Genomic DNA, 24,163 nt, shown 5'->3' with positions numbered 1-24,163 from the left:
TCTAGGGCCCGCCCTCTCTCCGCCCCAAAACCTCCTCATTTCTGACACCTAGACCCCTTTAGCCACTTAGTATTATATACAAATGTTACCTCCCTCACACTTTTTACGTCTTCTTTCCCTCTTTCCCCTCCTCTCTTCTTGTTACTTTTCACACCTGTATTTTTCTTTCTCCCTCTCTTTTAACCGTAATTTTAGCAAGCTTTCCATCCACTCACATGTTGTTTTTTGCTTTACCTATTTTTTTTCTCCCAGGATATTTTTTCTTATTTTGAAACTCTTCAAATGTGTATCGTCCTTCCTATTTCCTATCCCCGCAAAAGCCCTTTTGGAATGTTTTCTGAGTTTAATTTTGTGCAAGAGAGACCTGAGCCCCAGTTTTGGCACCACTGGTCTTAGTTCATGTCCTGCAACTCCCCCTTTCCCTATCCATTTTCTTTTCACTGGCGCTTTCCACCTTTTTGTTAGTCATTGCTGTTTCATCATAGCTTCCTTTTGCCCTTCCTCACTTTACCCTTTTCCTCCCCCAACTTTAAGTTGTTTATCTTTTAACTTTTTTAGACCCCGATCACTCCATGGATGAAATGACAGCTGTGGTGAAGATTGAAAAAGGAGTTGGTGGCAGTAACGGGGGCAATGGTAATGGTGGTGGTGCCTTTGCACAGGCTCGAAGCAGCAGCACAGGCAGTGCCAGTAGCAGCAGTGGAGGAGGAGGAGGACAGGTAAGTGATTACCAGAGACAGTATGGGGAAGGTGTTGAGAGGATGTAAATATTCTTAGATAAAATTGCCTCACTCTTCACAGAAAGATTTTTAGAAGGACTAAACCGTTTTATAGATAGGGAAGTAAGCATAGAGAGACAAGTGACTTGGAGATCCCCACAGAGGGGACTTTCCACAATACAGATAAGACAGCTCTTTGATTTTGGGTTTTGCTCTTTGTGCTATGTTGCTGTTTAATTGTTGCATACCGCCCCCTAGGCCGGCAGCTGGGTGTCATTAACTCCTTTCCTCTCCCTTATTTTCTGGCCAGGAATCCCAGCCATCCCCTTTGGCTCTGCTGGCAGCAACTTGCAGCAGAATTGAGTCACCCAATGAGAACAGCAACAACTCCCAGGGCCCGAGTCAGTCAGGGGGTACAGGTGAGCTTGACCTTACAGCCACACAACTTTCACAGGGTGCCAATGGCTGGCAGATCATCTCTTCCTCCTCTGGGGCTACCCCTACCTCAAAGGAACAGAGTGGCAGCAGTACCAGTGGCAGCAATGGCAGTGAGTCCTCCAAGAATCGTACAGTGTCTGGTGGGCAGTATGTTGTGGCTGCCACTCCCAACTTACAGAACCAGCAAGTTCTGACAGGACTACCTGGAGTGATGCCTAACATTCAGTATCAGGTAATCCCACAGTTTCAAACCGTTGATGGGCAGCAGCTGCAATTTGCTGCCACTGGAGCCCAAGTGCAGCAGGATGGTTCTGGTCAAATACAGATTATACCAGGTGCAAACCAACAAATCATCACAAATCGAGGAAGTGGAGGCAACATCATTGCTGCTATGCCAAACCTACTCCAGCAGGCTGTTCCCCTCCAAGGCCTAGCTAATAATGTGCTCTCAGGACAGACTCAGTATGTGACCAATGTACCAGTGGCCCTGAATGGGAACATCACCTTGCTACCTGTCAACAGCGTTTCTGCAGCTACCTTGACTCCCAGCTCTCAGGCAGTTACGATTAGCAGCTCTGGGTCCCAGGAGAGCGGATCACAGCCCGTCACCTCAGGGACTGCCATCAGTTCTGCCAGCTTGGTATCATCGCAAGCCAGTTCCAGCTCCTTTTTTACCAATGCCAATAGCTACTCAACAACTACTACCACCAGCAACATGGGGATTATGAACTTCACCACCAGCGGATCATCAGGGACCAACTCTCAAGGCCAGACACCCCAGAGGGTCAGTGGGTTACAGGGATCTGATGCTCTGAACATCCAACAGAACCAGGCATCTGGAGGCTCCCTGCAAGCAAGTCAGCAAAAAGATGGAGAGCAAAACCAGCAGACACAGCAACAGCAGATTCTTATCCAGCCTCAGCTAGTTCAAGGGGGACAGGCCCTACAGGCCCTTCAAGCAGCAGCACCATTGTCAGGGCAGACCTTTACAACTCAAGCTATCTCCCAGGAAACCCTCCAGAACCTCCAGCTTCAGGCTGTTCCAAACTCTGGCCCCATCATCATCCGGACACCAACAGTGGGACCCAATGGACAGGTCAGTTGGCAAACTCTTCAGCTGCAGAACCTCCAAGTTCAGAACCCACAGGCCCAGACAATCACCTTAGCCCCAATGCAGGGTGTTTCCTTGGGGCAGACCAGCAGCAGCAACACCGCTCTTACACCTATTGCCTCAGCTGCCTCCATTCCTGCAAGCACAGTCACTGTGAATGCTGCTCAACTCTCCTCCATGCCAGGCCTCCAGACCATTAACCTCAGTGCGTTGAGTACTTCAGGAATCCAGGTGCACCAGCTTCCGAGCCTGCCGTTGGCTATAGCAAATACCCCAGGTAAGGCTTCCAAGTTTTTGCATGTGTAGTGACTAACTCTAACATCTTAGTTGGAAATGTTGAGTCTAAAGAAGGAAATAGAGCCTTTTGGGATAACACTTTCTTGAAGATTAGTCTTTTAGACGAGTCAGAGAAATAGCAATGATTCTGTTTAAGTTATTTTGAAACTGAATTAAAGGAATCTTTTTTCAGTTAATCTGATGAGAAAGAAGCACTTCAGGGTAATGTCTCGGGGTTCGCATACTTCCAAGTGTCTTTGGTGCTGTAGACTCAGAGTTGGCAAACTTTCTGTTAAGGGCCAGATAGTAAATATTTTAGGTCTTGTGGGCCATATGGGGCCACGTTTTTTTTTTTTAATATGTGTTTTTTTTTTTTACATCCCTTTAAAAGGTAAAAAGCATTCTTAGTTCTAAGGCCAAAGCCTGTGGGCCACTTTTTCCATGTGATAAAAATTATGAACATGACCTATTTATACAACAGTTATGATTAAGTATTTTTCACGAACTATACCTCTTAATCGAGAGAAGAGTGATCTAATGATTTCCAGAATTATTTTTCAACAAAGTCTGAGCCCTGATTAATCTTTAGTTTACCAGAGTATCTCATATTCTTTGCAAGCTGGTTAATTAGAGTTTCATATTTTCTTTTGAATTTCTGGTTACCTTAAAAACAGATTCTGGCTTCTTCTCCTCACACTAATGTATGTTTTTCATGAGCTTCCTAGGTGATTCTGATACTTCTTAGGTAGAGAACAACTTCTTAGAGTGCTTTCTTTTTTTTTTTGTAGAGACAGAGTCTCACTGTACCGCCCTCGGGTAGAGTGCCGTGGCATCACACGGCTCACAGCAACCTCTAACTCTTGGGCTTACACGATTCTCTTGCCTCAGCCTCCCGAGTAGCTGGGACTACAGGCACCCGCCACAACGCCCGGCTATTTTTTTGTTGCAGTTTGGCCGGGGCTGGGTTTGAACCCGCCACCCTCGGCATATGGGCCCGGCACCCCACTCACTGAGCCACAGGCGGCGCCCTAGAGTGCTTTCTTTGAAAGTACTGTGTATGGTTGGGAAGGGAGGAGAAAGAAAGAGAGTGGGAAAAGGTGGACCACGTCTGGAATGGAGTGGGGAGGGAAAATTGAGAGGAGCTAGGAAAAAGGAGAGAGTTAAAGGGAAAGTGAATTAAAGAGGAGGTATATATTGGAATGCATGGTGAGTCAGTTAACCACAATATTCAGTCTTTTATTTTTAACTATGTTTCACTATTAGTTACTTTGAAGTTTAAAACATATTCACAAAATAAAGGTGAAAGTCTGTTTAGAATTTACCATTTTAAATTACACTGTATGGGCTCGTCGCCTGTAGCTCAGCTGTTAGGGTGCCAGCCACGTACACCAGAGCTGGCGGGTTTGAACCCAGCCTGGGCCTGCCAAGCAACAATGACAACTATAACCAGAGAATCGCTGGACATTGTGGTGGGTGCCTGTAGTCAAGGCTACTTGTTAGACTGAGGCAGGAGAATGGCTTAAGCCCAGGAATTTGAGGTTGCAGTGAGCTGTGACACCATGGCACTGTACCGAAGGTGACATAGTGAGACTCTGTCTCAAAAAAAAAAAAAAAAAAAATACACCGTATGGCGATAATCTTTCATAAAGCATATTGTGCATTTTTATGTATTCTGGTGTAAGATACAAAAAAATGGAAAATACAGTAGAACCTCTGTAAGTTGACCACCCAAGGGACGATAACAAACTATTCAGTATGAAACTAGTCAGTGTAGGGCGGTGCCTGTGTCTCAGTAGGTAGGGTGCTAGCCCCATATACCGAGTGTGGTGGGTTTGTACCCAACCCTGGCTAAACTGCAACAAAAAATAGCCGGTCATTGTGGTGGGCGCCTGTAGTCCCAGCTACTTGTGAGGCTGAGGCAAGAGAATCGTCTAAGGTCAGGAGTTGGAGGTTGCTGTGAGCTGTGATGCTACAGCACTCTTCCAAGGGTGATAAAAAACAAATAAACAAAAAAAAAAAAACTAGTCACTCTTAGGAAGTGGTCAACATTAAGGAACTAGGTCTACTATACTGATAAGTACATGTGGTACATGTCCAGTCTGTGAAAATTAGGTCAACTTAAAGAGGTGGTCAGACATATGATTCTACTGTAGTTTAATACCACAAGACTTGTAGTAATATTGGAATGGAATATATTTGGATTTGTGAATTGTTTATACTTTTGTTATAGAGTTCTCAGTCTGTTTCGATTGGTTTCATCTAAGTGAGGATAACAAATAGGCAACCATCTTTTCTGCCTCCTGCAGTTTTGGAATATTTAGAGGGGAAGTTCCCTGCTCAAGTTCCCTCACTTTCTCATATTCTCCCATGTTTAAAATGACTATATTTTGAGCCTTAACAAGACAGTAATTTTCTTAGTGAAGTCGAAAGAGCAGAAAAGGACCGAAGAACTCAGCTTACAATGGCCTTATTTTCTGGATGAGGAAATTGAGGTACAGACAGATGGGACAACAGCTAGAGCTGAAGCTAGTTCTAGTCTGAAGTGTAGCCTGTTAGTTTTAACTCAAGACTTGAGATAGCCTTTAAATTGTTAAAAATATTTTAGAAAAGGTGTCTTTGCTTTAAGATTTAATACTTTAGAACTGACAGGTGTTTTATAGATGAGAAATTTATGAGAGTGGAAATGGGAAAGGTTTTATAAAAACTGAACAAAACAGCCTAGAGAATTGGATACTTCTGGGTAATCTACACCAACATGTTTGGGTTTTCTTTGCTCTTTAATAGTTGTATCCAGCAGTTTTATTCTTCTTCAGAGGAAAGCAAGACTGTGGGATTACTAGTTAATTTGAGTTCTTGTAATTTCTTAAAGGTTTATAACTTAGCCTCTAGAGAACAATTATGAGGTATTCTCATTGCTAAATCATGCTCTTGAGGAACTCTGCCATTTAATATGTTACAGGATAGGGCTACCTAGTTGTTATTGATGGCTTCTCAGGTCAAGAAAATGCATGCCTAAAAAAAAAAAGAAGAAAGAATATGCATGCCTTTCTGTAAGGTAACAGTGGCTTGACATTCACTAATGAGAAAATTTGGCACTGAAAGGTCATTTTGTGAGAGTTGAGAGTGTTTGCTTCATTAACTGTGGTTTTTGAAGATAGAAGTTTCCTCCTTTCTGGCTTGTCATAATTGTGCAACATTTTTTCTTATTTAAGTGATCTGACTTTATCCTTAAAGATAATAATGTCCTGGAAGCTTAGTGCTTTATAGCATTCGGCTGCCTGCTACAGAGTATCTCATTTTACCTCCTTTTCTGGTATACAGTTATTTACTAGAAAATTGTACCTCTTGGCACAATGATATAGTCAAAAGAACACTGGATATTGGGCGGCGCCTGTGGCTCAGTCGGTAAGGCACCAGCCCCATGTACCGAGGGTGGCGGGTTCAAACCCGGCCCTGGCTGAACTGCAACTAAAAAATAGCTGGGCATTGTGGCGGGCGCCTGTAGTCCCAGGTGCTCGGGAGGCTGAGGCAAGAGAATCGCTTAAGCCCAGGAGTTGGAGGTTGCTGTGAGCTGTGTGATGCCATGGCACTCTACCGAGGGCCATAAAGTGAGACTCTGTCTCTAGAAAAAAAAAAATTGGATATTAAACAACATTATAAGATACATACATACATACATATATGAAACTGTATAAAATGTGTTTTTTTGTTTTTTATTTTTATATTTTTTTTTGAGGCAGAGTTTTACTTTGTCACCTTTGGTAGAGTGCTATGGTGTCATAGCTCACAGCAATCTCAAACTCTGGGGCTCAAATGATCCGCTTGCCTCAGTTTTCTATTTTTAGTAGAGATGGAGGTCTCACTCTTGCTCAGGCTGGTTTTGAACTTGTGGGCTAAAGCAGACCTCCCACTTGGCCTCCCAAAGTGCTAGGATTATAGGCGTGAGCAACCATGTCAGGTACATTTAAAATAATCTTTTTTTTTTTTTTTCCTGAGACAGAATCTTAAGCCGTCGCCCTTGGTAGAGTGCTATGGCATCACAGCTCACAGCAACCTCCAACTCCTCGGCTCAAGCGATCATCTTGCCTCAGTTTTTCTATTTTTAGTAGAGACAGGGTCTTGCTTTTGCTCAGGCTGGTCTCAAACTCATGAGCTTAAGCAATCCTTAGCCTCTCAAGAGTGCTAGGATTGGGCGGTGCCTGTGGTTCAGTGGGTAAGGTGCTGGCCCCATATACCGAGGGTGGTGGGTTCAAACCCAGCCCCGGCCAAAATGCAACAAAAAAATAGCCAGGCGTCGTGACAGGCACCTGCTATCCCAGCTACTTGGGAGGCTGAGGCAAGAGAATCGCCTAAGCCCAAGTATTTTGAGGTTGCTGTGAGCTGTGACACTACAGTACTCTACCAAGGGTTAGTAAGTGAGACTCTGTCTCAAAAAAAAAAAAAAAAAAAAGGAGTGCTAGGATTGCAGGCATAAGCCACCACGATGCTCAGCCTAAAATGATCTTTTAAAAATCTTTTAAGTTCTGGCTCGTCTCCGTAGCACAGTGGTTATGGTGCCAGCCACATACACCAAGGCTGGTGAGTTTGAACCTGGCCCAGGCCAGGTAAACAATGACACCTACAACAACAAAAAACAGCCAGATGTTGTGGCGGGTGCCTGTAGTCCCAGCTACCTGGGAGGCTGAGGCAAGAGAATTGCTCAAGCCCAAGAGTTTGAGTTTCCTGTGAGCTGTGACGCCATGGCACTCTACCTCCGGTATATGGGGCGGGCGCCCTACTCCTTGAGCCACAGGTGCTGCCCTATGCCCGGCTATTTTTTAGAGACTGGGTCTTGCTTGGCTCAGGCTGGTCTCAAACCTGTGAGCTCAGGCAATCTACCTGCCTTGGCCTTCCAGAGTGCTACGATTACAGGCATGAGCCACCACGCCAGTCCCTGTGTTCTGTGTTTTTCATGGGTGCCCCATGGGTGGTAGTGAGAGAGGGACCACTCAGTAAATTGAGTTGCATTCCCAGACTGTGAAATGGTCTGTGGGCTCTTTGTTGTTGTTTTTTTTTTTTAAAGTCATGAGTAGCTTTCTTTTTTTTTTTATTAACACTCTTTTCTCTTTATCAGCACGTTTTTTGATCATTTTGTAGTCACACTCTCATAGATCTTGATTTTTTGTTTTTCCTTTCAGTTATAGCCTTAGATTTTTTCTCAGCCTCTGCTAAATCCTAAAAACTCTTGCCCTAGGTTTGGAAGTGGGGGTAACTTTGAAAGATTAAATTTGGATGACTTCTTGGGAGTTCTGTCTAATAAAGAATGCAGGGCTGGGTTTTGGCAGGAGAACAGAACATACTTCCTTGGTGGCTATAATTCACTCAAGAAGCAAATTTCAGGCACTAAAAATAAAAATTTCACATCTGCCGGGCTTTTTTGGAGTCAGGAAAATGTCTTCTCTTAGAATGTGATACCACGGTTGGTCTGCCAACAGTGTCTCTAAACTTGGGGTCAGATTGCTGATGCCCAATTTATTAAAAAGTGAGTTTTAGACTTAGTATATTTGAACATTAGTGGTAAGTAAATTTAGATGATTAAAATATTTTCAGAATTATTGGAGTGATGCCTGTGGCTCAAGGAGTAGGGCACCGGCCCCGTATACTGGAGATGGCAGGTTCAAGCCCGGCCCCGGCCAATGAGATAATTTTTTATTTTAAGATAATGCTTTACCGGGCGGCGCCTGTGGCTCAAGGAGTAGGGCGCCAGTCCCATGTGCCGGAGGTGGCGGGTTCAAACCCAGCCCCGGCCAAAAACCACACACACACACACACACACACATATACACAAAAAAAGATAATGCTTTACCAAATATAACATGAAGTGTTTCTGCATCTTTTGCCCCCTTGGTCTAATATTATATTTGTTTCTTACAGTGATATTTAGTGCTTTTTAAACAGTGATTTCAGTTTAAATAGAAAAGATCTCGGGCGGCGCCTGTGGCTCAGTTGGTAAGGCGCCGGCCCCATATACCGAGGGTGGCGGGTTCAAACCCGGCCCCAGCTGAACTGCAACCAAAAAATAGCTGGGCGTTGTGGTGGGCGCCTGTAGTCCCAGCTACTCGGGAGGCTGAGGCAAGAGAATCACTTAAGCCCAGGAGTTGGAGGTTGCTGTGAGCTGCGTGAGGCCACGGCACTCTACCGAGGGCCATAAAGTGAGAATCTGTCTCTACAAAAAAAAAAAAAAAAAATAGCTGGGTGTTGTGGCAGGCACCTGTAGTTCCAGCTACTCGGGAGGCTGAGGCAAGAGAATCGCTTAAGCCCAGGAGTTGGAGGTTGCTGTGAGCTGTGTGGTGCCATGGCACTCTACCAAGGGCCATAAAGTGAGACTCTGTCTCTACAAAAAAAAAAAAAAAAAAAGAAAAGAAAAGACCTCATTTAGGTGATGCCCATAGCTCAGTTGGCACTGGCCACATAGTCTAGGGTGGGGGGGTTCGAGCCCAGCCCGGGCCTGCTAAGCAACAACAACTGCAACCAAAAAACTAGCAGGGCGTTGTGGCCTGTAGTCCCAGCTACTTGGGAGGCTGAGGCAAGAGAATTGTTTAAGCCCAAGAGTTGGAGGTTGCTGTGAGCTGTGACGCTGTGGCTCTCTACCCAGGATGACAGTTTGAGACTCTGTCTCAAAAACAAACAAACAAAAAAAAAACTCTGCGCCTGTGGCTCAAGTGGTTAAGGCGCCAGCCACATACACCTGAGCTGCTGGGTTGGAATCCAGCCTGGGCCTGCCAAACAACAATGACAGCTGCAACCAAAAAATAGCCGGGTGTTATGGTGGGCGCCTGTAGTCCCAGCTACTTGGGAGGCAGAGGCAGCAGAATCGCTTGAGCCCAGGAGTTGGAGGTTGCTGTGAGCTGTGATGCTACAGCACTCTACCCAGGGCGATAGCTTGAGGCTCTGTCTCCCAAAAAAAAAAAAAAAGGAAAGATCTCATTTAAAATGTAGATGTGGGGCGGCGCCTGTGGCTCAAGGAGTAGGGCACTGGTCTCATATGCCGGAGGTGGTGAGTTCAAACCCAGCCCCGGCCAAAAAAAAAAAAAAACTAAAATGTAGATGTGGCTGGTCACAGTTCTGTGGTGTTTACAACTAATTGAATACCAACCATTACAGATTACTCTGTTCCCATTCCACTCCCACTGCTTCACTTGACTAGCCAAAAAAAGAGAAAATCTAGGTTCCTTGAATGATTTGAAAATCAGTGGGACATGGGAAGACAGTCTTCATTTGTTCTTATTTATTCATTCCAGTGGCTTTCTCTAGATGAAGTCATTGCTAAATCACTAAATCACGTTGCCTTGTGTAATGTGGCCATTTTAGTTCCTTTTTTTTTTTTTTTTTTGAGACAGAGTCTTACTCTGTTGCCCAGGCTAGAGTGGCATGGCATCATCATAGTTCATAGCAACCTTTGTCTCTTGAGCCCAAGTCTTCTGTTTCCCTCAGCCTCTCCTAGTAGCTGAGAGTAAAGGTGCCCACCACAATGCTGCTAGTTTTTCCTATTTTTAGTAGAGACAGGGCCTCCCTCTTGCTCAGGGTGGTGGTGAACTCGTGTGCTGGAGCAATCCACTGCCTCAGCCTCCCAAAGTGCTAGGATTACAGGCGTGAGCCACCATGCCTGGCTGTCACTTTAGTTCTTAATCAAATAAGGAGAGTACAAGGATGCCTAATGTTGGCCAGGCACAGTGGCTCACGCCTATTGTAATCCCAGCACTTGGGAGGCTGAAGTGGGTAGATTGCTTGAGCTCAGGATTCACCATCACCCGGAGCAAGAGTGAGACCCCTGTCTCTAAAAAATAGCTGAGAGCTGTGGCGGGCACCTGTTGCTCTTGGTATGTGGGAGGCTGAGGGAAGATAATCACTAGAACCCAAGAGTTTGAGGTTGCTATCAGCTAAGATGCCATGGCATTCTACCAAGGGTGACCAAGTGAGACTCTGTCTCAGAAGAAAAGAAAGAAAGGGTGCCTAGTACTTCAGAATAGTTATCTGTTACGTTCTCATACCTCCTTTTCCTGTTGTTTCATTTTGTAGAGTAGCATGTAAATGTGCCTGTGCAACTGATTATTTAGTTCTGTTCTTTCCTTGCTTCTCTAATTGTTTTGTTTTTCTTCTTTTGAAAGTATTTTAAAGTGTAAGGTAGACATCTGTAGTAGTAGTAGAAAAAGCTTTATTACATGATGCTGTGTAGGTTACTTACTTGGTATCTTACTATTAATAAAAAATAATTGAGGTGGTGGTGCCTGTGGCTCAAAAGAGTGGGGCACCAGCCCCATATGCCCCAGGTGGCGGGTTCAAACCCAGCCCCGGCCAAAAACTGCAAAAAAGTAAAAATATAAAAAATAAAAAATAATTCAGTTTTCCACTCTGCTGTTTAATTGAAAAATAAGTACATCATGTTTCCTACTTCTTTCTTTTTATTCTGTTTTGAGACAGAGTCTCACTCTGTGGCATTGGGTACAATGGTGTGGCATCACGTCTTCATAGCTTACAGTGAACTTTAGTCTTTTGGGCTCAGGCTATCCTCTTGCCTCAGTCTCTCCAGTAGCTGGGATCATAGGCACCTACCAGGACACCCAGCTAGTTTTTCTATTTTTTTTAGTAGCTATGGGGTCTCAATCTTGCTCAGGATAGTCTTGAACTCCTGAGCTCAAGCAATCCACTGCCTCAGCCTCCCAAAGTACTAGGAATACAGGAATACAGATGTAAGCCACCATGCCTGGTTGCCATTTTAGCTCTTAATTAAATAAGGAGAGTACAAGTTTTTTTTTTTTTGTTTGTTTTTTTGAGACAGTCTCACTATGTTGTCTCTACAGGTGAGCTCAAGCAATCCACCCGCTTCAGTCTCCCAGAGTGCTAGGATTATAGGCGTGTGAGCCATTGTACCTGGCCCAGTGTTTCATATTTCTTTTTTTTTGTAGAGACAGAGTCTCACTTTATGGCCCTCTGTAGAGTGCCGTGGCCTCACACAGCTCACAGCAACCTCCAACTCCTGGGCTTAAGCGATTCTCTTGCCTCAGCCTCCTAAGTAGCTGGGACTACAGGCGCCCGCCACAACGCCGGGCTATTTTTTGGTTGCAGTTTGGCCAGGGCTGGGTTTGAACCCACCACCCTCGATATATGGGGCCGGCGCCCTACTTACTGAGCCACAGCGCAACCCTTTTTTCTTTTTATTTTTTTTAAATTGTTTTATTTTATTTTATTTTTTTATTGTTAAATCATAGCGGTGTACATTAGTGCAATTAAGGGGTACAATGTGCTGGTTTCATATACAATCTGAAATATTCTCATCAAACTGTTAAACGTAGCCTTCATGGCATTTTCTTAGTTATTGTATGTAGACATTTGTATTCTGCCTTTAGTAAGTTTCGCCTGTAAAGGATTATTTAAAATGTATTTACCCACACTATGATTATATTGTTAGTATTGTGCTAGAGTTTAAGAATTGTTTCCTGGCCCAGGTACAGTGGCTCACACCTATAATTCTAGCACTCTGGGAGGCCTCAGCAGGTGGATTGCCTGAGCTCACAGGTTCTTGAGACCAGCTTGAGTCAGAGTGAGACCCCGATCTCTAAAAAAATAGCTGGGCATTGTGTTGGTTGTCTGTATTCCCGGCTACTTATGAGGCTGAGGCAAAAGAATCACTTGAGCCTTAGAGTTTGAGGTTGCTGTGAGCTGTGACGCCACAGCATTCTACCAAGGGCAACAAAGTGAGACTCTGTCTCAAAAAAAAAAAAAAAAAAAGAAGGAAAGAAAAAAAGATTGTTTCTTTTAGGTGACCCCATAAAAAGTTTTAAAGTGAATCTTTAAGAGTTAGTTGCAAATCTGTGCCGTAATTTGACTTTGTACTTTTGTTTCAGTGTTTTTTGGACTCTGAATGGATTTATGGAAACAGGCAGTATTACTTGTTTGACAAGTTTAGATGTGCATATCTAACTTACAGTGAATCCTCCTCCTCACCTATGTACAAAATAAATAGTAATCCAACCACTTTGAAGAAGTTAAAATATAAAATGCCTATTTTGTTTTATTTTATTATTATTTTTGAGATAGAGTCTCATCTCACTATGTTGCCCTCAGTAGAGTGCTGTGGTGTCACAGCTCGCAGCAACCTCAAACTCTTGGGCTTAAGCAATTTTCTTGCCTCAGCTTCCCAAGCTGGGACAACAGGTGCTTGCCACAATATTTTTGTTGTTGTTATTGTTGCATTTTGGATGGGGCCAGTTTGGAACCCACCACCCTCGGTATATGGGACCGGCGCCCTACTCACTGAGCCACAGGTGCTGCTCCACAATATTTTATTTTTTGAGACAGAATCTCTCTCCCTTGCTAGTGTTTTGGAGTCAGCAGCTCAGGGCAACCTCAAACTCTTGGACTTAAGCCATCCTCTTGCCTCAGCCTCCCGAGAAGCTGGGACTACATGCAGTAGCCACAGTGCCTGGCTAGTTTTTCTGTTTTTAGTAGAGAAGGTTATCTCCTTGCTTAGGCTGGTCTTGAACTCCTGAGCTCAGGCAATCCATCGCCTTAGCCTCCCAGAGTGCTAGAATTACAGGTGTGACCTTACAGCCAAAATGCCTATTTTATTTTATTTGTTATTTATTTATTTATTTTTTTTGTCCAGACGGAGTCTCACTTTGTTGCCCTTGGTAGAGTCCTGTGGTGTCACAGCTCATAGCAACCTCAAACTCTTGGGCTTAAGCAATTCTCTCTTGTCTCAGCCTCCCAAGTATCTAGGACTACATGCACCCTCCACAATACCTGGATTTTTTTGTTGTTGTTGTCGTAGTTGTCATTGTTGTTTAGCAGGTCTGGGCTGGGTTCAAACCCGCCAGCCCCGGTGTATGGGTTGGCGCTGTAACCACTGAGCCATGGGTGCCTAGCCCAAAATGCCTATTTTATTTTTTATTATTATTTATTTTTGAGACAGAGTTTCGCTTTATCACCCTTGATAGAGTGCTATGGCATCATAGCTCACAGCAACCTCCAGCTCTTGGGCTTAGGCAATTCTCTTGCCTCAGCCTTCCAAGTAGCTGGGACTATAGGTGCCCGCACAATGTCCGGCTATTTTTTTTGTTGCAGTTTGGCCGTGGCCGGGTTCAAACCCACCACCTTCCATATATGGGGCTGGTGCCCTACTCACTGAGCCACAGGTGCTTCTCAAAATACCTATTTTAAAAGACAAAGACATGCCATGTAAGAGATGAGAGAACTAAGTTAAAAATCTGTAAATCACTAAATATTGAAAAAGACAAAACTGGGTGGTGCCTGTGGCTCAAGGGGTAGGGCACCGGTCCCACATGCCGGAGGTGGCAGGTTCAAACCTAGCCCCGGCCAAAAACCAAAAAAAAAAAAACAAACAAAAAAAAAACTTAAAAAAAGGATAAAACTGATTTTCATAAGAAAGCAAATGTTTGCTGCTAATAATCTAAATCAGGTTAAGGGCTATTGAGGTGACTCTTTAAATTATTCAGTACATTCTTTATTGAATGTGACCCTGTAATGATGGCTTAAAACATTACAGCTTTTTGTAGGCATAATACAATTAAACCAGACCATCTGTGGTGATAGCTATTGGGCTAAGGATTGCTAGAAACCCTCATTCATTGTGTCACCCTCATTTAGACAGAATTGTTCCTTTCTTGTTTTTTTCCCCAGTATGCTGGAGACACTATTATACCAAACTTTATCTTCTTGTTCTCTGTTGTTTTCCTTATTTTCCATGTTAATCTTTTTTTTTCCCCCAAGACAGAGTCTCAAGCTGTCACCCTGGGTAGAATACTGTGGTGTCATAGCTTACAGCAATCTCCAATCCAGGCTCAAGAGATTCTCTTGCCTCAGTTTTTCTGTTTTTAGTAGCAATGGGGTCTCTCTCTTGCTCAGGCTGGTCTTGAACTCATGAGCTCAGTCAATCCACCTGCCTCAGCCTCCCAGAGTGCTAGGATTACAGGCGTGAACCATCGTGCCTGGCCAATTTTTCGTATTATTCTAAAAGTTCCCTTCAGTTCCTTCCTTCCCATATTGCCCATATTTCTGATTATCAGGGTTGCTAAAAACATCAATACACATTTTAATCTATGTTCTCTATGTATTACTTTTTTTTTTTTTTTTTTTGTAGAGACAGAGTCTCACTTTATGGCCCTCGGTAGAGTGCCGTGGCCTCACACAGCTCACAGCAACCTCCAACTCCTAGGCTTAAGCGATTCTCTTGCCTCAGCCTCCCAAGTAGCTGGGACTACAGGTGCCTGGCACAATGTCCTGCTATTTTTTGGTTGTAGTTGTCATTGTTGTTTAGCGGGCCTGGGCTGCATTTGAACCTGCCAGCTCTTGTGTATGTGGCTGGCGCTCTAGCCTGTGAGCTACAGGTGCTGAGCCTATCTAATACTTTTTTAAGTTGAATTGACTTGTGGTAGCAATGTGTAGTGTGATGTTTGCTCAAAAGATGGCATTAATCAAATGAATGCTAGCATCACCATGTGACATAGTTAAAGAAAATTATGGAAGCATGGTTTTCGTTGGAGAAGTGCAAGACCATTTTGAAGTGGTATTTGAAATTCGAGAACATTGTGGAAGTACCATGATGACTATGGAGGCATCAGTGCGCAACAGAACCTCCAACATGCCTAACGGTTGCCTGCATTTATGGTAAGTTTGAGAAGCATGGTGATGCATGTGATATGCACAAAGGAAGATCTAGGAGGCCTAGCACAGCACCACAAAAGTCTATGAAACAGGCTCGGCTGCTAAGGCGCCAGCCACATACACCTTAGCTGGCAGGTTTGAATCCAGCTCAGGCCCACCAAATAATAATAACGGCTGCAACCAAAAAATAGCTGGGCATTGTGGTGGGTGCCTGTGGTCCCAGCTACTTGGGAGGCAGAGGCAGGAGAATTGCTTGAGCCCAGGATTTGGCAGTTGCAGTGAGCTGTGATGCTGCGGCACTGTATCCAGGGTAACAGCTTCAGGCTCTGTCTCCAAAAAAAAAAAAAAGTCTATGAAACAATGTACAGGTTAGGAGAACAAGCATATGACTCATTCTTTGCTACTGCAAAATGGAAACTTTTCATCTCAAGATTATTACTTACACTGAAATATGAGCACTTACCTCTAAGAGTTTGCTAGGACAATGGATAAGACAAAGAAGTGTGGTTGAGTTTCCCCCACATTCTCTTGACTTAACATCCCTTGACTTCTATCTATGGGAGACCTTAAAGGATGTAGTGTAGCCATAGAAAACTGGCTACAATGGCAGTACTTTGTGAGGAAATTGAAACAGCACGCACAGTGATACAAGTGGACACTTGAGTCAACTTTGCTCAATTTGCTCAGGCAGTAGTTTGCTGTAATCAAAAGTCTCTGAAAAAAATAAAAAACAAGTCTGGACACTGATGATAATCTCTTCGAGCACCTCCTGCAGTTCATGACTTATATTAATCTTTTGTTATTGGTATATATTATTGCAAATTTTTTTTTTTTTTTGAGACAGTCTCACTTTGTCGCCCTTGGTAGAGTGCTCTGGCGTCACAGTTCACAGCAACCTCAAATTCTTGAGCTCAGGTGATTCTCTTGTCTCAGCCTCCTGAGTAGCTGGGATTATAGGCGCCTGCCACAACACTCAGCTATTTTTAGAGACAGGGTCTTGTTCTTGCTCAGGCTGATCTCAAATCTGTCAGCTCAGGCATTCCACCTGCCGTGGCCTCCCAGAGTGCTAGGATTACAGGTGTGAGCCACCGCACCTGACCTGCTGTTTCCTTTCCTTTCTCCCTCTGTTCCCCTGGGTGGAGAACGTTGTGGAATCATAGCTCATAGGAACCTCAAACTCCTGGGCTCAAGGGATCCTCTTCCTTTAGTCTCTCAAGTAGGTGGGATCAGAGACACCTGTCACAATGACCAGCTAATTTTTCTATTTGTAGTAGAGACTGGGTCACTGTTGCTCAGGCTGGTCTTGAACTCTTGAGCTCAGGCAATCTACTGGTCTCGGCATGAACCACAGCGACTAGCCCTTAACTGCTATTTAAGAAATTTAGTCGGGGGCGGCGCTTGTGGCTCAGTGAGTAGGGCGCCGGCCCCATATACCGAGGGTGGCGGGTTCAAACCCAGCCCCGGCCAAACTGCAACCAAAAAATAGCCGGGCGTTGTGGCAGGCGCCTGTAATCTCAGCTGCTCGGTAGGCTGAGGCAGGAGAATCGCGGAAGCCCAGGAGCTAGAGGTTGCTGTGAGTCCTGTGACATCATGGCACTCTACTGAAGGCGGTAAAGTGAGACTCTCTACAAAAAAAAAAATAGCCGGGTGTTGTGGTTGGCGCCTGTGGTCCCAGGTACTCAGGAGGCCAAGGCAAGAGAATCATCTAAGCCCAGGAGTTGGAGGTTGCTGTGAGCTGTGTGACGCCACGGTACTCTACCGAGGGTGATAAAGTGAGACTCTGTCTCTACCAAAAAAAAGAAAGAAAAAAAATTCAGTCATTTAGGCAGGGCGAGGTGACTCATGCCTATAATCCTAGCACTCTGGAAGGATGAGTTGTGGGGGGTGGGGTGGATTGCTTGAACTCAGGAATTTGAGGCCAGTCCGAGTAGAGACCAGCCTGAACAAGGGTTCACCCCCTCTTTAAAAAAAAAACAAAAAAACTAGCTGGATGTTATGGTACCTGTACTCTCAGCTGAGGCAAGAGCATCACTTGAACCAAAGAGTCTGAGGTTGCTCTGAGCTGTGACGCCAGGACTCTTACTGAGGGCAACAAAGTGATACTTTTTTTTTTTTTTTTTTTTTTGAGACAAAGTCTCACTATGTTGCCCTGGTGGAGTGCTGTGGCTTCACAGTTCACAGCAACCTCTAACTCTCTTGGGCTTATCCCTGTCTTTTGCCTCAGCCTCCCAAGTAGCTGGGACTATAGGTGCCTGCCACAAATGCCCAGCGATTATTTTATTGCAGTTTGACTGGGGCCGGGTTCATACCCGCCACCCTCTATATATGGGGTCAGCGCTGTACTCACTGAGCCACAGGCGCTGCTCCCCTGTCCCCCCAACAAAGTGATACTTTGTCTTTAAATAAATAAGTAAACAGATAAATAAATAAATAGGAAATTCAGGCGTTCTTAGGGTTTGGTTGTCTTACCATGGGCATTTGCTAAATACTGGTATATTTAGTGATACAATTGCTCCCAGCAGGTACAAGAATAAAACACAAAGTGTAGATTTAAAAATGGATTCCAATTTTTGATTCTTCATCCATAAACAAATTTAGCAAAATTTATTGAGCATTGTTATATGTCTAATGGCTGTGCCATTCAAACTGGTATGATCTTTGCCTTCCTGAAGCTTTGGGCACTTAAAAGGGACAAGTTTTCCCTCACATATTCCTGAGAGTTGCAGTAAAATGTATGAAATAATGGAGCCACAAGCATTTCGAGTTTATTTTATAGTCTTTTGTTGTAATGTGTGGTATGTTGTCAGGTTATTTATTTTTTATTATTATTATTTTTTGAGACAAGATCTTACTCTGTAACCTGGCCTAGAGACAAGTGGTATCATCATTGCTCACAGCAACCTCAAACTCTTGGGCTCAAGCAGTCATCCTGCCTCAGCTCCTGAGTAGCTGGGACTACAGGTGCCTGCCATAATGCTAGGTTAATTTTTCTATTTTTAGTAGAGATGGGATCTCTACTGTTTTTTTTTCTTTCCTTCTTTCTTTTTTTTTTTTTATTGAGAAAGAGTCTCACTTAGTTGTCCTTGGTAGAGTGCCATGACATCATAGTTCATAGCAACCTCAAACTCTTGGATTCAAGCGATCCTTTGCCTCAGTTTTTAATTTTTTTTTTTCCAGTTTTTAATTTTTAGTAGAAACGGTCTCTCTTACTCAGGCTGGTCTCAAACTTGTGAGCTCAAGCAATTTACCTGCCTTGGCCTCCCAGAGTACTAGGATTACAGGCCTGAGTCACGGTGCCTGACCCTGTTGTGTTCTGTTTTTTGTTTTGTTTTGTTTTGTTTTAAGAGACAGAGTCTCACTTTATCACCCTCGGTAGAATGCCGTGGTGTCACAGCAACCTGTAACTCTCTTGGGCTTAAGAGATTCTCTTGCCTCAGCCTCCTGAGTAGCTGGGACTACAGGTGCCCAGCACAATACCCCGCTATTTTTTTGTTGCAGTTTGGCCAGGGCTGGTTTTGAACCTGCCACCCTCGGTGTATGGGGCCAGTGCCCTACTCAAAACAGGCGCTGCCATGTTTTGTTCTTTATACACAATGTTCTTGGCAGAGCCAGATGAAGCAGCACATGCCTGTAATCCTAGCACTTTGGGAAGCTGAGGTAAGTGGATTGCTTGACCTCAGGAGTTGGAGACCAGCCTCTGCAAGAGCAAGACCCCAGGTCAGGTGAGGTGGCTCACACCTGAAATCCTAGCACTCTGGGAGGCTGAGGAAGGCGGATTGCCTGAGCTCACAGGTTCAAGACCAGCCTGAGCCAGAGGGAGACCTCTCTAAAACTGGCCGAGGGTTGTGGCAGATGCCTGTAGTTACAGCTTCTCAGGAGGCTAAGGCAAGCAGATTGCTTGAGCCCAAGAGTTTGAAGTTGCTGTGAGCTGTGATGCCACCACGCCCACTCTACTGAGGGCTACAAATCGAGACTCTGTATCTAAAAAAAAAGAAAAAAGAGCAAGACCCTGTCTCTAAAAGAAAGCTGAGCATTGTGGTGGGAGTGTGTAGTCCCAGCTACTTGGGAGGCTGAGGTAAGAGGATTGCTTGAGCCCAAGAATTTGAGGTAGCTGTGAGCTGTGATGCTACAGCACACTACCAAGAATGACAAAATAAGATTGTCTCAAAACAACAAACAAACAAAAAATAGCTGGGCATTGTGGATACCTGTAGTTCCAGCTACTGGGGAGGCTGAGGCAAGAGGATGGCTTGAGCCCAAGAGTTTGGGGTTGCTATGAGCTATGATGCCATGGCACTCTCCCCAGGGTGACAGAATGCGATTCTGTCTTAAAAAGAATGTTCTTGGTGCTGTAAACACATGGGTACAGAATAAATGATCTTGAAAGAGAGTGGTGTTCAAAGGACTACTGATGTGTACTGCAGTTCCAGTGTGCGTAATGAGAAAATTGAAAACATTTATGTTATAAATGTCCAGAGAGGTGAAGTTTGAAATCTTTTGAGCATAGGAAAAATAAATATTTAGAAGATAATTTTTGTTGATAAAAATATTCTAACAGTATAATGTAATAGTGAAAATAAAGTAAAAACCACTTGAAATTTACCATCCAAAGAGAGGGTCACTCTCATAATTTTGGTGAATGTCCTTTCAGTTATCTTTTTGTAGATTTGTGTATACAGTACTTTTTTTTTTTTTTTTTTTTTTTTTGAGACAGAGTCTCACTATGTCACCCTTGGTAGAGTGTCATGGCATCACAGCTCACAGCAACCTCAAACTCTTGGGCTTAAGCAATTCTCTTGCCTTAGCCGCCCAAGTAGCTGGGACTACAGGCGCCCACCATAACACGTGGCTATTTTTTGATTGTACTTGTCATTATTGTTTGGCAGGCCCAGGCTGGATTCGGACCCGCCAGCTGTGGTGTGTGTGGCTGGCACCTTAGCTGTTTGAGCCATAGGCTCTGAGCCGACTTAATTTTATTATTGACTTGTTAAATAATATTGGTAATAGTAGATATCCTTATATGTCTTTTTTCTTTTTTTGTATATCTTAGTTATAACGGTAAAATTAACTGCATTATGTGCCATCACTCTGGTTACCAAAACTTATTATTTCTCTTTTGTCAAAAATTCATATAGTTTACAAATTTTCTCTATATATATATTTTTTAGACTTATTCTCACTTTATGGCCCTTGGTAGAGTGCCCTGGCATCATAGCTCACATAGCTCAGACAGTCCACTTGTGTTGGCCTCCCAGAGTCCTAGGATTATAGACGTGAGCCACCACGCCCGCAATCTTTCTCTATTTATTTTATTATTTTATTTTTTTATTTATTACTATTTCTTTTTTTAAAATTAAATCATAGCTGTGTACATTAATGCAATCATAGGGTACAATGTGCTGGTTTTATGTACAATTTGAAATATTTTCATCAAACCGGTTAACATAGCCTTCATGGCATTTTCTTAGTTATTGTGTTCAGACATTTATATTCTGCATTTAGTAAGTTTCACCTGTACCCTTCTAAGATGCACTGTAAGTGTGGTCCCACCAATTACTCTCCCTCCACACATCCTCCACCCTCCCCTCCCCTCCCTTGCCTCTTTCCCCATATTCTTGTGCTGTAATAGGGTTATAGCTTTCATTTCTTTTTTTTTTTTTTAGCAGTTTTTTGCCAGGGCCAGGTTTGAACCTGCCACCTCCGGTATATGGGGCCGTCACCTTATTCCTTGAGCCACAGGTGCCGCCCCCAGGTTATAGCTTTCATATGAAAGCTATAAATTAGTTTCATAGTAGGGCTGAGTACATTGGATACTTTTTCTTCCATTCTTGAGATACTTTGCTAAGAAGAATATTTTCCAGCTCTATCTATGTTAACATGAAAGAGGTAAAGTCTCCATCTTTCTTTAAGGCTGCATAATATTCCATGATGTACATATACCACCACTATCTAACTCCAGTAAGATTAGCCTACATCACATAATCCCAAAACCAGAGATGTTGTGTGAATGTGGAGAAAAGGGAACACTTCTACATTGCTGGTGGGAATGCAAACTAATATGGTCCTTTTGGAAAGATGTATGGAGAACACTTAAGAGATCTAAAAATAGACTTGCCATTCGATCCTATAATTCCTCTACTAGGTGTATAACCAGAAGACCAAAAATCATATTATAACAAAGATATTTGTACCAGAATGTTTATTGCAGCCCAATTCATAGTTGCTAAGTTGTGGAAGAAGCCCAAGTGCCTATTTATTACTATTCCTTGAGACAGTCTTTCTCATTGCCCAGGTTAGATTACAGTGGCATTATCATAGTTCCCGATAACCTCGAGCTCCTGGGGTATCTTTCTCTATTTATAATATTAATATATTGGAGCATATAGTTTGTTCATTTTGAATTATTTCCTTTTTTTTTTTTTTTTTTTAGAGACAGAGTCTCATTTTGTTGCCCTCGGTAGAGTGCTGTGGCGTCACAGCTCACAGCAACCTCCAGCTCTTGGGCTTAGGTAGGTCTCTTGCCTCAGCCTCCCGACTATAGGCGTCCACCACAATGCCTGGCTATTTTTTGTTGAAGTTTGGCTGGGGCAGAGTTTGAACCTGCTACCCTCAGTGTATGGGGCCGGTGCTCTACTCACTGAGCCACAGGCGCCACCCTTTTTTTTTTTTTTTTGAGAAAGTGTCTCTCTTTGTCATCCTCATTAGAGTGATCTGGAGTCATAGCTCACAGCAACCTCAAGCTCTCAGGCTCATGTGATTTTTTTGCCTCAGCCTTCCAAGTAGCTGGGACTACAGGCATCTGCCACAACACCTGGGTATTTTTATTTATTTATTTAATTTTTTTAAAGACAGAGTCTCACTATGTCACCCTTGGTAGAGTGCTATGACATCACAGCTCACAGCAACCTCCAACTCCTGGGCTTAGGTGAGTCTCTTGCCTTAGCCTCCTGTGTAGCTGGGACTACAGGCGTCCGCTATAACGCCCGGGTATTTTTAGAGGGGGGGGGTCTCACTTTTGCTCAGGCTGGTCTTGAACCTGTGAACTCAGGCAATCCACCCACCTCGGTCTCTCAAGTGCTAGGATTATAAGCACAAGCCATCATGCCCGGCCTGAATTATTTCCTTAGAGTAAGTCCTCGGGAGTTGGATTGCTCATTTCATTCATTATTGTGTAATGAATGGTAAAAGAACAGAGAACATAAAACTCTAATATATTAAACAAAATACATCTGAATTTTCATTGTCAAGCAAAAGCTAAAGGAAATCAGTATAGGAAAGGGTATATACACAGATATGTAGATGAGCACTCATATATTTTTATAGATTAACATTTCCCTCTATTATCCTTTTTGTCTGGTGTTACAAATGAGACAGGTTCTGTTGTTAAATTGAATTTGTATGTAAGTTGGAACAGGTATATTTACCTTAATAGCTTCCATTCATAAGTATGAGTTGTACATAAGATGAATGTTTGTAACTTGGGGATTGCCTATAGTATCATTGGCAATCTAAATTCAGTTTTTTTGTTTTTAGAGACAGAGTCTCACTTTATTGCCCTTGGTAGAGTGCTGTGGCGTCACAGCTCACAGCAACCTCCAACTCCTGGGTTTAGGTGATTCTCTTGCCTCAGCCTCACAAGTAGCTGGGACTACAGGTGCCCTTCAGAACGCCCGACCTTTTTTTTGTTGTTGTTGCAGTTTGGCCAGGGCTGGGTTGGACTTGCCACCCTTGATATATGGGGCTGGCGACCTACCCACTGAACCACAGGTGCCACCTTCTAAATTCAGTTTGCAATACTAGGTATAAATGAAAGTATTTGATCTAGTAATATAGACAAATTATGACAAAGGGATTCGACCTGTCACGTTTAAAATTTAATCTTTGAGGACAGCGTCTGTGGCTCAGTGGAGTGGGGCACTGACCCCGTAAACCAGAGGTGGTGGGTTCAAACCTGGCCCCAGCCAAAAACTACAAAAAATAAATAAATAAATAAATAAAAGTTAATCTTTGAGGTGGGGCACAGTGGTTTATGCCTGTAATCCTAGCACTCTGTGGGGCTGAAGTAGGAGGAAGGCTTAAGCTCAGAAGTTTGAGACCAGCCTGAACAAGAGCCAGATCTCGTCATTACTAAATACAGAAAAGTTAGCTGGGTATGGTGGCAGGCGCCTGTAGTCTAGGTACTCAGGAGGCTGTGGCAAGAACATCCCTTGAGCTCATGAGTTTGAAGTTGCTGTGAGCTACGATGACACAACAGCCCTCTGTACCAGCTAGGGTCAGAGGGACAGAATGAAATTCTTTCTCCAAAAAAAAGAATGATAGGGTATTTCTCCACCTAAAATTTCTATCACTGCTGGTCAGGCGCGGTGGCTCACACATATCATCCTAGCGCTCTGGAACTATGAGGTGGTTGGATTGCTTGAGCTTAGGAGTTGGAGACCAGCCTGCACAAAAGCAAGACCCCATCTCTACTAAAAACAGAAAAACTGATGCAAGAGGATCACTTGAGCCTGAGTTCAAGGTTAGAGGTTGCTGTGAGCTACATGCTATGGCATTCTATCCATGGCCACAGCTTGAGACTGGGTCAAAAAAAAAAAAAAATTGGGGGGAGGTGTGCATCGCTCAGCAAGGGTGCTGGCCATATGCATCTAGGGTGGCGGGTTTGAACCCGGCCTGAGTCTGCTGAGCAACAGTGACAATTGCAACCAAAAAATAGCTGGGTGCTGTGGCGGGCACCTATAGTCCCAGCTACTTGAGAGGCTGAGGCAAGAGAATTGCTTAAGCCCACGAGTTGGATGTTTCGGTGATCTGCAACACCACGGCACTCTACTGAGGGTGACATAGTGAGACTGTCTCCAAAAAAAATTTTTTTTTCTAAATTTCTATCACTGCTAACAGTACTTTATATATATATATTTGCATAATGAGAAGGATAAAAGGTACTATAAAATTTTTTTTT

General features: G+C 43.6%; 1 protein-coding gene across 2 annotated transcripts in view; it reads left to right on the top strand.

Moving 5' to 3' along the window:
- The window catches only part of SP1 (Sp1 transcription factor), a 47,808-nt gene that overhangs the window by 602 nt on the left and 23,043 nt on the right, over positions 1-24,163 (top strand). The window contains exons 2-3 of one of the 2 annotated variants that reach the window (XM_053554395.1): positions 559-719; positions 1,174-2,545. In XM_053554395.1, the coding sequence (XP_053410370.1) occupies positions 559-719; positions 1,174-2,545 (1,533 nt within the window). Of the gene's footprint in view, positions 1-558; positions 720-1,029; positions 2,546-24,163 lie in introns of both variants that reach the window. The other variant, XM_053554393.1, reaches the window with a different exon arrangement.

Source organism: Nycticebus coucang, chromosome 12 (genome assembly GCF_027406575.1).
Source record: "Nycticebus coucang isolate mNycCou1 chromosome 12, mNycCou1.pri, whole genome shotgun sequence".
Classification (NCBI taxonomy): Eukaryota; Metazoa; Chordata; class Mammalia; order Primates; family Lorisidae; genus Nycticebus; species Nycticebus coucang.
The sequence above is the reverse complement of the archived record's forward strand: the minus strand, read 5'-3'. Positions and strand labels throughout refer to the sequence as shown.